This window comes from Heterocephalus glaber, unplaced genomic scaffold (assembly GCF_053883595.1).
Source record: "Heterocephalus glaber isolate CG9 unplaced genomic scaffold, H.glaber_assembly_v1.0 deba00001553, whole genome shotgun sequence".
Taxonomy (NCBI): domain Eukaryota; kingdom Metazoa; phylum Chordata; class Mammalia; order Rodentia; family Bathyergidae; genus Heterocephalus; species Heterocephalus glaber.
Window position 1 is genome coordinate 14,330,541 of NW_028258344.1, and position 13,942 is coordinate 14,344,482.

A 13,942-nucleotide genomic window follows, 5' to 3' on the forward strand; every position below is an offset into this window, starting at 1 on the left:
GGAAACTGAGGTTTTCTTTTGCTGATTCATAAACTGCATTGAAGGCAGACTGCAAGTACTAGCACAACTGGATCCTTCTGGTCATGTCTAGTACCCCTTACTAGGTTGCTTTTTCTTAATGATTACAATAAAATGAGAAGGAGCGTGCCATTTATCATGGATTCAGATAATTAAGATGTATGTTTACACCAAGTGCTTTCTAGGATCAGCAATACAATACAAGTGACATTCCTGAGCAGAGGCCGATTCCTGACCTTCACTCATGACTGAAAGAAAATAACAGATTGCTGGACATGATCCGGCAGAGAAGGGAACAGAAACAAACAAAACAAAACTTCTTTTTTTTCAGCACATTCTAAGTGATAGATTTTGTGGTAGGAGATCTGAAAAGTTTCCCTTAACTCTTTATAATCACAACTATAAGCATATAAAGTATCTAAATGCTTTGGAGGTGAAGATGACAGAGACAATAACCTCATTTTGTACCCTTCTGCATTATTATAATATTGTCAACCACATGCATTTAATTTTCATTATGTCTGTAATTAGAAGAGATTGACGTTACCGTCAATTTATATATGTGGAAACCAAGATGCAAAAATATTAGGCGATTTTCTTTTGCTAGGACCCACAGCCAGAAAACAATGGAACCAATACTTGCCTTTGAAAATATTATTGTCTTAGAGAAAAGAGTTTGAGGGGAGAGGGAAGAGAAATTTAGAGAGTTCATTCTTGGTAAATCCATTTTCTCACTAACATAGAATTGGTTGTCCACTAAGAAAAGCAAAACTAGGGAAAAACAAAGGAATTGAGGAAAGGGACTAAAAAAGAAAAAAAAATTAAAAGAAACCATTTCATGAGCCTGGGGGAGGAACCTGACTAGGGCTAGGTAAATGGATTGCTCAGCAAGGATGAGGGCCTGCTAAGATTGGAACTCATGAATTTGTAATGCAGCCAATCAGCACACTTACGTAATTTTTTCCCAGTAGTGCTAGGGAAGTCCAGAAGCCATTGATTCAGGACTGGGAGGACAGGCGTGGTGCTAAACAGCTTAAAAAGTCATAAGGTAATGTGTTAGTCAGCCTTGCATTGCTGCAACAAAATGCCTGACATAAATAACTTAAATGAAGCAAGACTTACTCAGGCTCACAGTTTCGGAGACTTCAGTCCATGGTCATCTGGTTCCAACACTGTGGCCTGAGGTAAGACAGAACATCCTGGCAGAAGGATGAGGTACAGCAAAGCTGCTCACCTCATGGAAGCCAGGAAGCAGAAAAAGAAGAAAAAAGCCAGAGAGGAAGGGGCCAGAAAAAGATATAGTCCCAAAGGTCACACCATGAACCACTCCCTTCAACTAGCCCCTACCTCCTGTTTCCAACAGCCCAAATAATGCCATCCAATTGTGATCTCATCAGTAGATGAATCCACTGATGAAGTTAGAGCCCTCAAAATCCAATCATCTTCAACCTCTGAACACATGAGACTGTGGGAGGACATTTTAGATCTAAACCATAAGGAACTTGCAGTTTCAAAGCAGGTACGATAATTGAAACTGTCTTCTACCCCTTCTGAGAACATACTAAAGAGAAGAGTAGGATTAAAACAAGCAAAGTCATACAGCACAGAGCAATGGAAAGAGGGACACCAAACTTCATGAATGGTGCATAGGCAGCCATGAGTTCATGGCAAAGGGCGCTTTGCAGGATAAGGAGCCAGCCTGCCCACAGGAACCTCCAAATAGCTTCGAGCCTGAGTCAGTAAATGTGACTCGGTAAGAGGAAAACATGCAGGGGAATATGATGGAGTTCCCTGGGAATCAGAGGGAGAGAAACCATATGGGTGGGTCTTTCCATTCTCATGTTAAACCCACCCCAGCACCAATTCAGAGTCCAGAGATTCAACAGAAAGCTCTTCTCTAAAGAAAGTGGAAAAAATTAACAAAGCTAAGCTTCTACTCTGGTGTTGACAGCTCAGAACCAAACCCCCTAATTCTTATATTTGGGATGAAGGAGAAGTACATAACCTGAGAGATGCTAGACTGAGTGCTGTCAACCTGCAAAGCCCAGAAAAAAATAAATAGAAAGTTGATCCTTAAAACCAAATGATAAGATGTACGGCATAAAAACAACAACAAAAAAGGGCCGGGGATTTAGCTCAGTGGTTCCGCTGCTTGCCTCCCAAGCACAAGAACTCGAGTTCAATCCCCGGTACCAAAAAAAAAAAAAAATTGTAATTGCATACATAGGAAGATTTGAGAAGATAACACTCTCTAAAACAACATCAAGATGCTACAAAAAGAGAACATTCAAAATTCAACAAAGAAAAAAATTATCCTCAAAATAAAAACTTATATTAACAACAAGGTTTGGGAAAAGCTCTCATAGCAAAAGATTCAAGATTCAGTTAGTAAAAAGACAATCCACAGAATGGGAAAAAAAAATTTTGTCAGCTACTCATCAGAGGACTAATATCCAGAATATATAAAGAACTCAAAAAAATTAAACCACCTAAAATTAAAGACCCAGTCAAGAAATGGGCTAGAGAAATGAACAGACACTTCAGAGAGGAAGAAATACAAATGGCCAACAAATACATGAAAAACGTTCAATGTCTCTGGCCATTAGAGAAATGCAAATTAAAACAACCTAAGATTCCATCTTACTCCAGAAAGAATGGCAATCATTAGGAAATCAAACAATAACAAATGCTGGTGTGGCTGTGGCAAAAAAGGAACATTGTTGGTGGGAATGTAAATTAGTACAACCATTATGGAAATCAGTATGGAGTTTCCTCAAAGAATTGAAATTAGAAATTCCATACAACCCAGCTATCCCCTTGCTAGGTATCTTCCCCAAAGAGCTTAAGTCATCATACTACAGTGATAAATGCAGACCAATGTTTACAATTCATAATAGCTAAATTCATAATAGCTAAATCCTGAAAGCAGCCTGTATACCCATCAACAAATGACTGGATAAACAAAATGTGGTATCTATATATAGTGGAATACTACTTGGCTATGAAGAATGAAAAATTTGAGGCATTTGTAGGAAAATAGAAGTACCTGGAAAATATAATGTTGAATGAAATAAACAAGACATACAAATTTGAATATTGTATGATATCCCTCATTTGAGTGAGACAAGGTACAAAGAAAATGAAAAAAGATGACTAGAAAGAAACAAGGGGATTTAGCTCAGTGGTTCCGGCACCTGCCTCGCAAGCGCAAGGTCCCAAGTTCAATCCCCGGTACCAAAACAAAATAAAATTAAATTAAAAAATAAAAAGAAACAAGGGGACAGATTTTGTACAATAAGGAAATGGTCCAAGAGAACAAAGAGAAGAGTAAGGGAGAGAGAAGGGAATAGAGATATCCCATGTACAGGAACCTAATAACTATAATCAATGTTATCAGTGTAAACATTGTAAGACAGAACGTGCTAAGACGAACAGTATCAACAGGTACAAAAAAGGTGACTGGTGAACCAGACGCGGAAGGGGGAGGGGGAGGGAAGGAGAAGGGAAAGGGAGCAAAAAAGCAAGCTGTAATATGTACATGTATGTAAACACTCCCCACGATGATGGCAAACGGCATGAATTACAAACATGTACCAATAAAATTAGACTTTAAAAAGAGAAAATATGAAATATCAGACAATAAATTAAACACACAACCAATGAGTCCATATGTGCCAACATCTAATTAATAGGAGTCCTGGAGAACACAGGGAAAATGCACAGGCAAAACTAATCATGCTATAGTAGAAGAAAACCTCCCTACGCTTCAAAAAAGTGCATGTTAAATTAAAAGGGCTCAAAAGTGAGGAATGTATGAACAAAGTGTGTGGAGATATCCATCCATCCATCATCTGCCCATCATCTAATCATTCATGCAGCAAATGCCATGCACTGTTTTCTGATGGCAGGGACGGAACTGTTATGTAGACAGATACACTGATTGGTCTCAAGCAGCTCATGTTTGGAGCCAGAAGTCAGGAGCAAAGCAAATACTTACACAAGACAGTTTCAGATAATGTGTGCTCTGTAGAGGGAACTGAGAAGGAATAATGTGACCAAGAGTAAAGAGTGGGCTCCCTTAATCTGTGCAGAGAGGGCAAGTCCCTCTGGGAAGGTGATTGCTGAGTGTTGGAAATAACCTGTCTGGTCTGTACCTCAGCTTTGTCATGTGTACAGCCAGGTCACCAGCAGCACCTGCCTGATAGGGTTGTTGTGAGGATTCCGGGGTTCATATATGTAAAGAAGAACACTTGGCATGCAGTAGGGTCAGTGTAAGTGTCAATGTGTTTCATATTCTTGTCACTGGTACATAAAGAACTCCAGGCTATATTATCACATAAAAATAAAGCTCAGAAAAATCTGTGTAGAATGCTCTCCGTTGAACATGAAATAGGGAAAACTGGAAATACACATTCATGGTTTCATGTGTAAAGAAGCCCTAGAAGGATACACACATACACCAAAAGAAAAAAAAAAAGTGGGTAAAAGTGTTGACATGGTTTGCCTTTCATTGGAGAAGTCAAAAGTAGGTGAATGGAGGACTCTGGTAAAATCAAGGCTTTTGATTGTAGATTGTGTTTTCATTGATTTTTTTAAGCTATGTGAACATATTGCCCATTCAAAATATATTAAAAACAGAGCAATTTTCATAAATCCAATGAGCATTTTCTCCTTGTCTACTGTAATCAAAATGCTATGACGGTCACTTTGTGAAGACAGAAAGGGGCATAGACCAAGGCAAGACTGTGGCCTCTGCCCTCCAGGAGTGTGGGTTCACTTTAGAGAGAGAGCACAACATGGGAAGAATGGCTAGAGGGAAGGGCATTCTGACCGGGGTGGGTACACACACAGGTGTGCACGGAGTCTGACCGGGGTGCGTACATACACCGGGGTACATGGAGTCGACCTGGGTGCATACACACACAGATGTACATGGAGTCTGACCAGGGTGTACACACGCACACAGGGCTTTGCACTTCAGTAGAGTGGCAGGGATGGCCTTCAGAGGTACTTACCCTGTTGTATATGGGATGTTTATGCCCCCTAGATTAATACTTTCACATCCAACAATGAACAGGGTTGAAAAACACAGGAGAGACACACCACTGCAGATCATTGCTAGTTTTGCAGATTCTCTTGCACCAAGTTTCAATTTTTTAATAATGTAGCCTCCCAGGACAATACCAACACCAGCACTGGGGACAATAATAACACCTGGGGAGAAGAGAGGAGAGGATTAATTTGAACTGGTGCAGATTGTTATTTGTCTTTTCTAATTATTCTATTTCTACTTGCTCATAGTACTAAGCAAAGAATAAAAAATAGTATATTCAATAAATCTTTAGTGTGTGATCTTATAGTATAATGTTTTGAACACATACAATTAACAAAGGACTCATATTTAGATGGCATTTAAAAAATTTTTTCCAAAGCAATAAAACAAAGACAAACAACCTATTAAAAGTGAGCTTGGTATCATCTGGTAGAGTTGAAGATATTCACACCCTGTAACAGGCAATTTCATTCCTGGATATATACCCTGAAGAAACTCGTGCACATGGGTACCCAAGGAAGTGTACAAGATATGTGAAGCATCATAAGAGCTCCAAACTGTAAATAAACCAAATGTCATTAACAGATACATTATGTATAATATACGCATATAGCGGAGTGCTATTATACAGCAATAAAAAGGAAGCAGTTTAACAACCTAGAAGTATGTGGATGAATTTTACAAAGAATGCTGAATGTAAGAAATAAAATGCAAAAGAATACACACAACATGTTTACACTTGCATTAAGTCCAAGAACCTGTAAAACTAAACCATGTTTGGGAATGCACATACAGTCATGATGAAAACACAGGAAGTAATTGCCATAAATGCCAAGGTGGTAGTAAGAGGAGTGATGTCAGAGAAGGTACCGAAAATATTCCATTCCATTATTTAGGTAAGTGTTAATACCATGGTCTCAATGTGTGTCCCCCTTAACTCATATGTTAAAATTCTCACCCCAATGTCATAGTATTGGGAGGTTGAAACCTTCGGAATGATTAAATCACAAAGGTGGAGGCTGCATGAATAGAATAAGCGCCCTAATAAACGAGGTCAGAGAGCTCTCTCTCCCCCTGCTGCCATCTGAGGACATGGAGAGTATGCTCTATGAAGAAGCAGCCCCTCGCCAGACACCAAGTCAGCCAGTGCTTTGATCTTGGATTCCCAATCTAGAGCTGTAAGAAACAAATATCTCTTGCTTACAAGCCACTCTGTCTATGAAATCTCGTTATAGCCCCCAAAACAAGCTACAAGTGTTTCCTTTGTATTTATTCCTTATCTCTAAATTTTAGTTAAGGTACTTCTGAGTATGTTATGTTTTATAGCCAAAAATAATGAAGAAATAGTCACAGTGCCTGCCCCAAGAACCTTACAATCTAAAAGAGAAACACACAGGTTACTAGAAAAGTAGAATACAAGACAATAACCATACAAAGTGCAGTCAGAACACAAGGAGAGACACCCAAGTCTTCCCCAGAAGAAATCAGGGAGGGCTTTTTACAGTGGTGACACTTGAGCTGACCCTCAGCAAATGAGATAGAATCTGCCCAGTGGACAGGCAGAGAGAACATTCTGTACAGAGGAAAAACTTGGAGAGAAGCAGGGGTAATGGAATTGGAGATTCAAAGCAGCTCAAAGCCGCTAGAAGATGGTGGGACATGGGGACGAGAGGTTAAGAAGACAAGAGAGCATGACAGAGCATAAAAAGAAGCTCAGATTGTATCTCTAGACAATGGAAGGCCACTGGAGGACCTCGAGCTGGGTCAGATGATGTGGGAGATGTGTATTGTGAAGATCATTCTTGCAGTGAGAAGCAAGACAGTTTAGACAGGGTGAACACAGTAGTTAGAGAAGAGCTCAGGAGGATAACCACAAAGGTTCTGGAGAGCCATCCTAAGCTCTGCACCAACTGCATAATAAATTTGATAAGGAGGCTAGGTGAGGCTAGCATGTGACACAGGGAGAGAGCTAGGATCGATCCAGAATGTGAGGCATCTCAGGGGCCTCCACTGTGGACATGTTGATTGTGAAGGGCCTGTAGGACAATCAGGTAGAAATGCTTCACACTGCTGCCCTGTGTGGGGGCCACAGGCCAGGAGGAGCTGGGCTGGGGAATTTGTCGCTGAATTCATGGCAGAGACAGGAGGTTCCAACAGGGCCCACAGTGCGAAAACAAAGGACCAAAGCCATTGGAGGAGCACCAAAGTTAACAGGATGTCATGAAAAGCTGAGCCCACAGAGGAAGCTGGGAACAAGCAGCTCCTTAGGCAAGAGGAACTCTAGAAAAGAGAAATGTCATAATGAGATAAACCTTGGGATTTGGGTCGTGAAAATAGCTGTGTGATCACGCACAAGATTCCAAAACTCTCTAGGCCAGATACCTTTGCTTTCTCATGAGTTGTCCCCTTCCACCTGAGAATGTGGATCACAGACACTCTCTGTAAGTAGACATGGCACGGAGCATATGGTACATGTTATAAACTGTAGTAACTGTGTTACAGTTGTGCCATAGAAAACTAAGAGAGACAGTTTCAAGGGGAAACCAGACAATGATGTCAAATGGCAAAGAAATCCAACAAGAAAGGCTGAAATGAGATCATGATGTCATTGGAGACACTGGCAAGAGCAATCTAAAGGTGGAGTGAAGGAAGAAGCCAGACTGCAATGGGGTGAGCAGTCTGTCATGAGGCCTAGAGTTTGGGGACTCAGGCTGCTCTTTCAGGAACTCTGGGTATCAGAAAAAGGAGGGTATGAGTTAAAGAGGAGCCAAGATTGCAGCTTGGAGGAGATCAGTCTGTTTTGCTAAGATGCAGAGAAGACTTAAGCAGATTTACATATGGAGGAAACTAGACTATAAAGAGTGCGAGGTCCTTGAGAAGTAGCAGGATACGGGACCAATAGCTCAGATGGTCAGCTTGGCCCTGGAGGGGGCTTCATAAATCTCATAAATCTCAGCTTTCCTGCTTGGTTAGTTTTCCATTATTTTGGAAACATAATGTAATCATGTTGTAATAGAACATTTCAAAGCATAAAGAAGACACAAAAATCCACTGCTTACATTCTGACATATTTCCTTGAAGCAATTTTTCTCAGGAAATTGATAATATGCTGTAGATTCTTTTTGGTTTGGGCAAGGAGATGTGTTCTGTACAACTGAAAACAAAACCAACTCCCAGCGGGAAGGGATCCTGAGGACTTTCCATGTGGCCAGGGGTTGGCCTAGCTGTGGTGGGAAAGCCAGCCAAGCACTAGACAGGAGCATGTTATACGCTTGGCAGGTGGGAACCATGGATCCAGCAACATCAGACACCAGAACTCTCCAGCTGCTTCACTGCACACCGTGGGACAGTTTGTTCCACCATGTTCAGCAACCGGCAGAAAGAGCACAAGAGGAGGAAACCCTGAGATCAGAGTTTTGCCTGGCCACCAGTACTCATTTTGTTATCCTCATCAGCGTCTGATGAAATCACTAGGGGCCCTTTAACAAATGAGGAAGCTGAAGACTCAGAGCAGAGACTTGCCCTATAGTATAGAGAGAGGGAGAAAGGGAGAGAAGGAGGGAAATAAAGAGAAGAGAGATATCTGTCCACATAGCCACACAGCTCCTTAGAGCCAACATGACCTGGGCTCTTCTAGGTAAACTGACCGAAGCTCTGGAGGAAAGGAAGCTGGTTAATGAAGAATCCTCCTCATTAAGTGAAAGCACATGGGCTGTCAATGTGACTAGAAAGGCAAAGCTTTCTTTACCTTTAAAATGAAAACAGTAAATTCATAAAATTCCTGCTTACAATTTATGGAGTGGCATGTGCTGTGCTAGACCCTCAAGGGAAAAACAACAACAACAAAACTAAATCCCCCGTTCAGAACTGAGTCATAACTAAAAAGCATGGTAATTTATTTGACTAAACATCCTAGTTAGTATTCAGCTCTTAATAACATAATATGCCATCAGTAAATGTGAGGGTACATCAAGCATAGTGACAGCCATTAACATTTCTCCTGGTGCCCCCGTCATCTAAATCACATACACTCCCCAAAACACAACAAAATAACCAACAGTCAACCACAAAACAACCTCAGGAAGGGCAGACCACTGATTCGCGCTAATGTGTGCCACTCTCAGATGTGCAGCGGGAGTGGCCCAAATGTTTGGCTTGGAGGAAGTTAGCCTCCTGGGGTGGGCATGCAAATTTAGTGCTGAGGAGCAGGGCGGGAGCAGGTGGGACAGGAGAACCTGCTCATTGCCCTCTCCCGATGCCCCCAGCTCTGGTAGCCAGGCTGAGCACTTTGGGGCGACTTGGCACAAGCCTCAGAGTCAGCTTCTCCACCACCGTGTGCCCACCCTGTCCTCCCTGAGGCCCCCCCTCCCTGTGTGAGGAGGGGAAATACAAAGAATGGCGCTCAGCCAGAAGATGCCACTGGTCCTGGGCCCCACTTCACATCCCTGGCTACTACCCTCCTTCTCTTCCCTCCGTCCCCAGACCCCTGTAGGCCAGCACATGGTCCCACAGGGCTCAGCTCCTCTGCTCCCTTTCCCAGCCCCGAGGGCACAATTCTGAGTCCCTGAGTTCCTACTTCCTATGTCCATTATTGGCCAAGATGTGGCAGTCCCAGGGGACTGTTGGGGGCTGGTGGCATCAATTGGTGCCCTAGGGTAACTGACATGCTGAGGGAGAGGGCAAGACAGATTGAGTGTGGGAAAATGGGAATACTACACCAAATCCAGATACTCAAGGCCTGAGGAACCAGAGGTAAAGGACAGAGGTCAATGCAATCCTGGAAGTCCAAGGGACAAATCCTAGTTTAAAAAAAAAAAGGCTCTGGAGCCTGAGTTCAAAACTCAGCTCAGCCACTTACAAGCTGCAGGTCCTCAGGCAAGTTACTGACCATTTCCAGGACTCAGGTTCTCTCCTGGGTAAAATGTCCTCATAAAACTGTCAGGATTAGATGAGTTAAGACAAGGGAAGAGTTTAGAACAGTGTATGACCCAGAGTATACACTCAAAATTGTTAGTCATTTTAACAATGGACATCACTATTATCTAATATCAATGAGTTTAACTTCCACACATATAGGTTGGAATTGTAATTAAGTAAATTTCTATGTAGTATTTAATCTATAGGATTTCACTTTAAGCAATCAATGAGTGGCCCAATGTAAATTTCTAGGTGTTCTTTTTGTTTTTTGGTATCAGGGATCGAACTTGGGACCTTGTGCTTGTGGGGCAGCCGCCGGAAGCATTGAGCTAAATCCCCGGCCCCTTCTAAGTGTTCTTTAATAGATACACCTTTGGCATTTAGCTACTCTGTGTTCTTGTTCAGCTACGTGTGTGTATATCTTAATCCAAACTCACTGCAGTATTATTGACAAAACAGATGGTTCTGCTTTGTTAAAAGGTCTGGGAATACCCTGTTACCTTTCTTTTCATTTATCCAAGGAAACTGACATATTAATTGTCCTACTTCCTTACTTCCTCCTATGTAAAGCACTATTACCCTATAACACTAGATGTCGAAGCTTTTTACTCTGAGTCACAATATCACTTGCCTTCATAAAGTTATTTTCCTCTAACTTCTGTCAACAGGTAGACATTATCTGTATTATAAATAAACACATGAAATATATCTAAACCTAACATATGATTTGGGAGCTCACGAAAACCTTGAACAGAAGGAAAGGGACAAAATTAGCAAACCCATTTATTTTGTTTTGTTTTGTTTTTTGGTACCAGAGATCGAACTCGGGACCTTGCGCTTTTGAGGCAGGCGCCGAAACCACTGAGCTAAATCCCCGGCCCCTGCAAACCCATTTATTATCAAGAATGTTGCAGGTTCAGGGAACATCAATTGTGCCATTGTTGTTACAGTTGTTAGGAACAACAATAATTTGCTTTGAGGGTACCGAGTTGCTAGCTCCTTATCATCATGTCTGCCACCATCTGCTGAGTTTACTTCTCTGACTTTCCCTCGCTTCCTGAGCACCAAAAGGACTATATTTTCATTACCTTCCTACCTGTCTAGTACCAACCAGGGCCCAGTGAATGTATGGATAAATAAACACATTTTATTACTTAGAATTTTTATATAAAAATTTACTCATCCATTTCAATTTTCAATTATTCCTTCAACCAGACTATATTCCATTTTGCGAAGGAAAAATCTAAAGTCTAGTTTGAGGTTAAAGTAACTTTCTAAAATCAATGTAAAATCAATAGGTACTAAGTATCTAGACTGAGGCCTGAAGAACTTCACTTTTTCAAAATTCTGAATAGAATATTACTAGTGAAAGTTTACACTAGGCCTAGGCATCATGGTACATGCCTGTAATCCCAACACTCTGAAAGCCTGAGGCAAGAGGACAGCAAATTCAAGCTCAGCCTGGTAACTCATAGACTTAGTGAGACCTTGTCTCAAAATATAAAAATTAAAGAAGTGCTGGAGATGTATTCAGTGTGAAAGCCCTGGCTTCAATTCTCAGCACACACACACACACACACACACACACACACACACACACACACCCACGAGTATACGCCAGGTATTATAGTAACTACTCTTCATATGGTTAACTCATCCTCAATATTTCATGGATCTTGATGCTCTGAAATCGAAAAATGTCTTACAATCAACAGTAACAACCTTATATCATAGTCTAATCAGAAGCATTTTTCTCTCATTGTGACTCAAAATTATGGGGCATTTTACCGTCAATAGTATCTTAGATTGGAAGGAATACACCATTCTCTCCATATCACAGCTAATCAGTGACAGATCAGGTAAATGAATTCAAATTTATTCAGTCTTTCTAAAGACTATGCTTCTAACTTTATGATACAAAATAAGTGTTTTCCTCTGAAATTATTCTACCCGCTTAAGTTTCCACTTCTCTTGCAAACATTTTCTTGTAGGAAGTAAGTATCAATTACTGTCAGAGGGCAACAACCAAAAAGAATATTTTTAAAATCCAAATCTTGAAGCTAGAAATTTTTAAATGTTCTGAGAGCAGGTGGCTTAGTAAGTACACATTCTCACAAACTGTATATAAGTCCATAAAGAAAAAAAAAAGATATCTCTTTTTCATACAATTCAATCTTACTGTTGTGGGAAAATCTCAGAAATCCTTTCTCAATGAACTTGGGTGTAACCTTAGAATTAATTTATGAATGTTTTTTCTTGAGTTGGGTGGCTGTTTTAAGACAGAAAAGAAACCTAGAATATTTCAAATATGACTTCAGGCCCAACTGGGCTGTGGACTAGGAGAGTCTGTGTGTTGGCCTGAGGCTGGATGCGTCACGGTTTAGGGTCTCAGGACGCTAGGAGAAGCCTGCAGGAGCAGTGTGAAGAACTTGAAGTTCTTTCAGGAGTTCTCCTGAAGCAGAAGAGCTGGAAGAGCATCTAGCCTCACACAGCCCTGCTACAGATCAGCCGGCTAACGGCTTCCCCTCTCGAGCCTCAGTCAAAGGAGACAGTGTTACAAGGAGGCCTCTGAACCTCAGCTTCCTGCTGAGAGCCCTGCAACAACCATGGGGTGGCCCAGATGGGACCACTTGCTGCACAACAACAGAGAAAGTTCTGGAATTTCTAGTGCGACCTTGCTGAAATTATTAATACCGTAAAGGCTTTCAAAGGAGTAACACGCTTCTCAAAATCCTAGCCTTGATGCCTTCAGCACGGAGAGATCTGTACAAAGCCCATATTTTCCTCCTCTGAGGCCCCATGGGTCCCATCCACCCATAATAGCGCTGTCTCCAACTCTTGGCCAACAGGGAGCCACTGCACAGATGGGAGAAATATGAGAACCCCAGTCTCCAGAATTCAAAGTCTTGGGAGTGCTGAAGGAAAGGTAATAAAAAGGAACATTCACAGAGAAAACAACCAAGCTTTTCATTTCAGGTTTCTGCCAGGCTCTGGCTGAAATAATGCATCAACGCCAATGCCGAGCTGCATCAGGAGAGGGACTCCAAAATGAAATCCAATTAATATTTCATCTTTTATGCTAGGCAAACCTAAGGAGTTTTCTGCATCCAGGCAATAAACCACAGAGGTCAAAAAGAACCTGAAATGATGAAATGCAAAAACCAGTTTTTACTTCTTTTTTTTTTTTCCCCTGCCTCTGGGAAACTGAAGGTGAAATTTTAAGCAAGTTGCAAAATGTGGCAGGAAAGGTCTTTTGTACAGGGAAGTTCACAGGAGAATAATGGCATGGTACTCTATTAACTTTCTGAGTGATCAAAATAGGCCTCAGATGAAAACCTTAGCATCAAGTTACTGTACTTAGTTTCCTTTCAGAGAGGCAAAGCCTACAGATGTGGGCCCCTGCCAAATGCAGAGTCCCCGCTGGAGGCCCTTTGGGCAAGATCCATTTTCTGTCAGCAGCTTCTGACTTCTCCTCTGTCCATTGTTGTCCAAATTCAGCCGTTTTCGGAGCTTTCCCATGGAGAAGGTTGACCATCATTATGCCCGCTAACAGCTGAGCTGCAAAAACCTGACAAAGCTATCCTTCCCCTGGAATAAACAAGCAGATTTTTAAAACTATTCATCTGAAAAACAAAACTGGGGACAAACTTTTGCTCATCTAAATTCTGCTCGTTCAAGTGCCCTTGCCCCTGCAAGGCCAGGTGGCCAGGTGGAGCTTTTACTCTTCACAAACATATTAACTTTTTTGTGAAGCTAGGGAAGAAATGTTTCTTTATTGTTTTATTAGTGCATATTAATCATATAGCATAATGACTTTCACTGTGGTATTGTCATACATGCATATAATACACTTTAATCCTATTTGCCCTCCCATTCTCCTCCCTCAGCCTCCCGCCCTGCTCCTCCTAGTACCCTTCTTCTTCTCTAACACAGTAGTCTCCCTTCCACTTTCAT

At 41.5% G+C, this 13,942-nt stretch overlaps 1 protein-coding gene across 2 annotated transcripts in view; it reads right to left on the reverse strand.

Annotated features, from left to right (window-relative positions):
- The window catches only part of Slco5a1 (solute carrier organic anion transporter family member 5A1), a 139,946-nt gene that overhangs the window by 21,302 nt on the left and 104,702 nt on the right, over positions 1-13,942 (reverse strand). For both annotated transcript variants that reach the window (XM_004842069.3, XM_004842068.3), the window contains one exon: positions 5,034-5,232. In XM_004842069.3, coding sequence (XP_004842126.1) covers positions 5,034-5,232 — 199 coding nt within the window. The remainder of the gene's footprint in view (positions 1-5,033; positions 5,233-13,942) is intronic.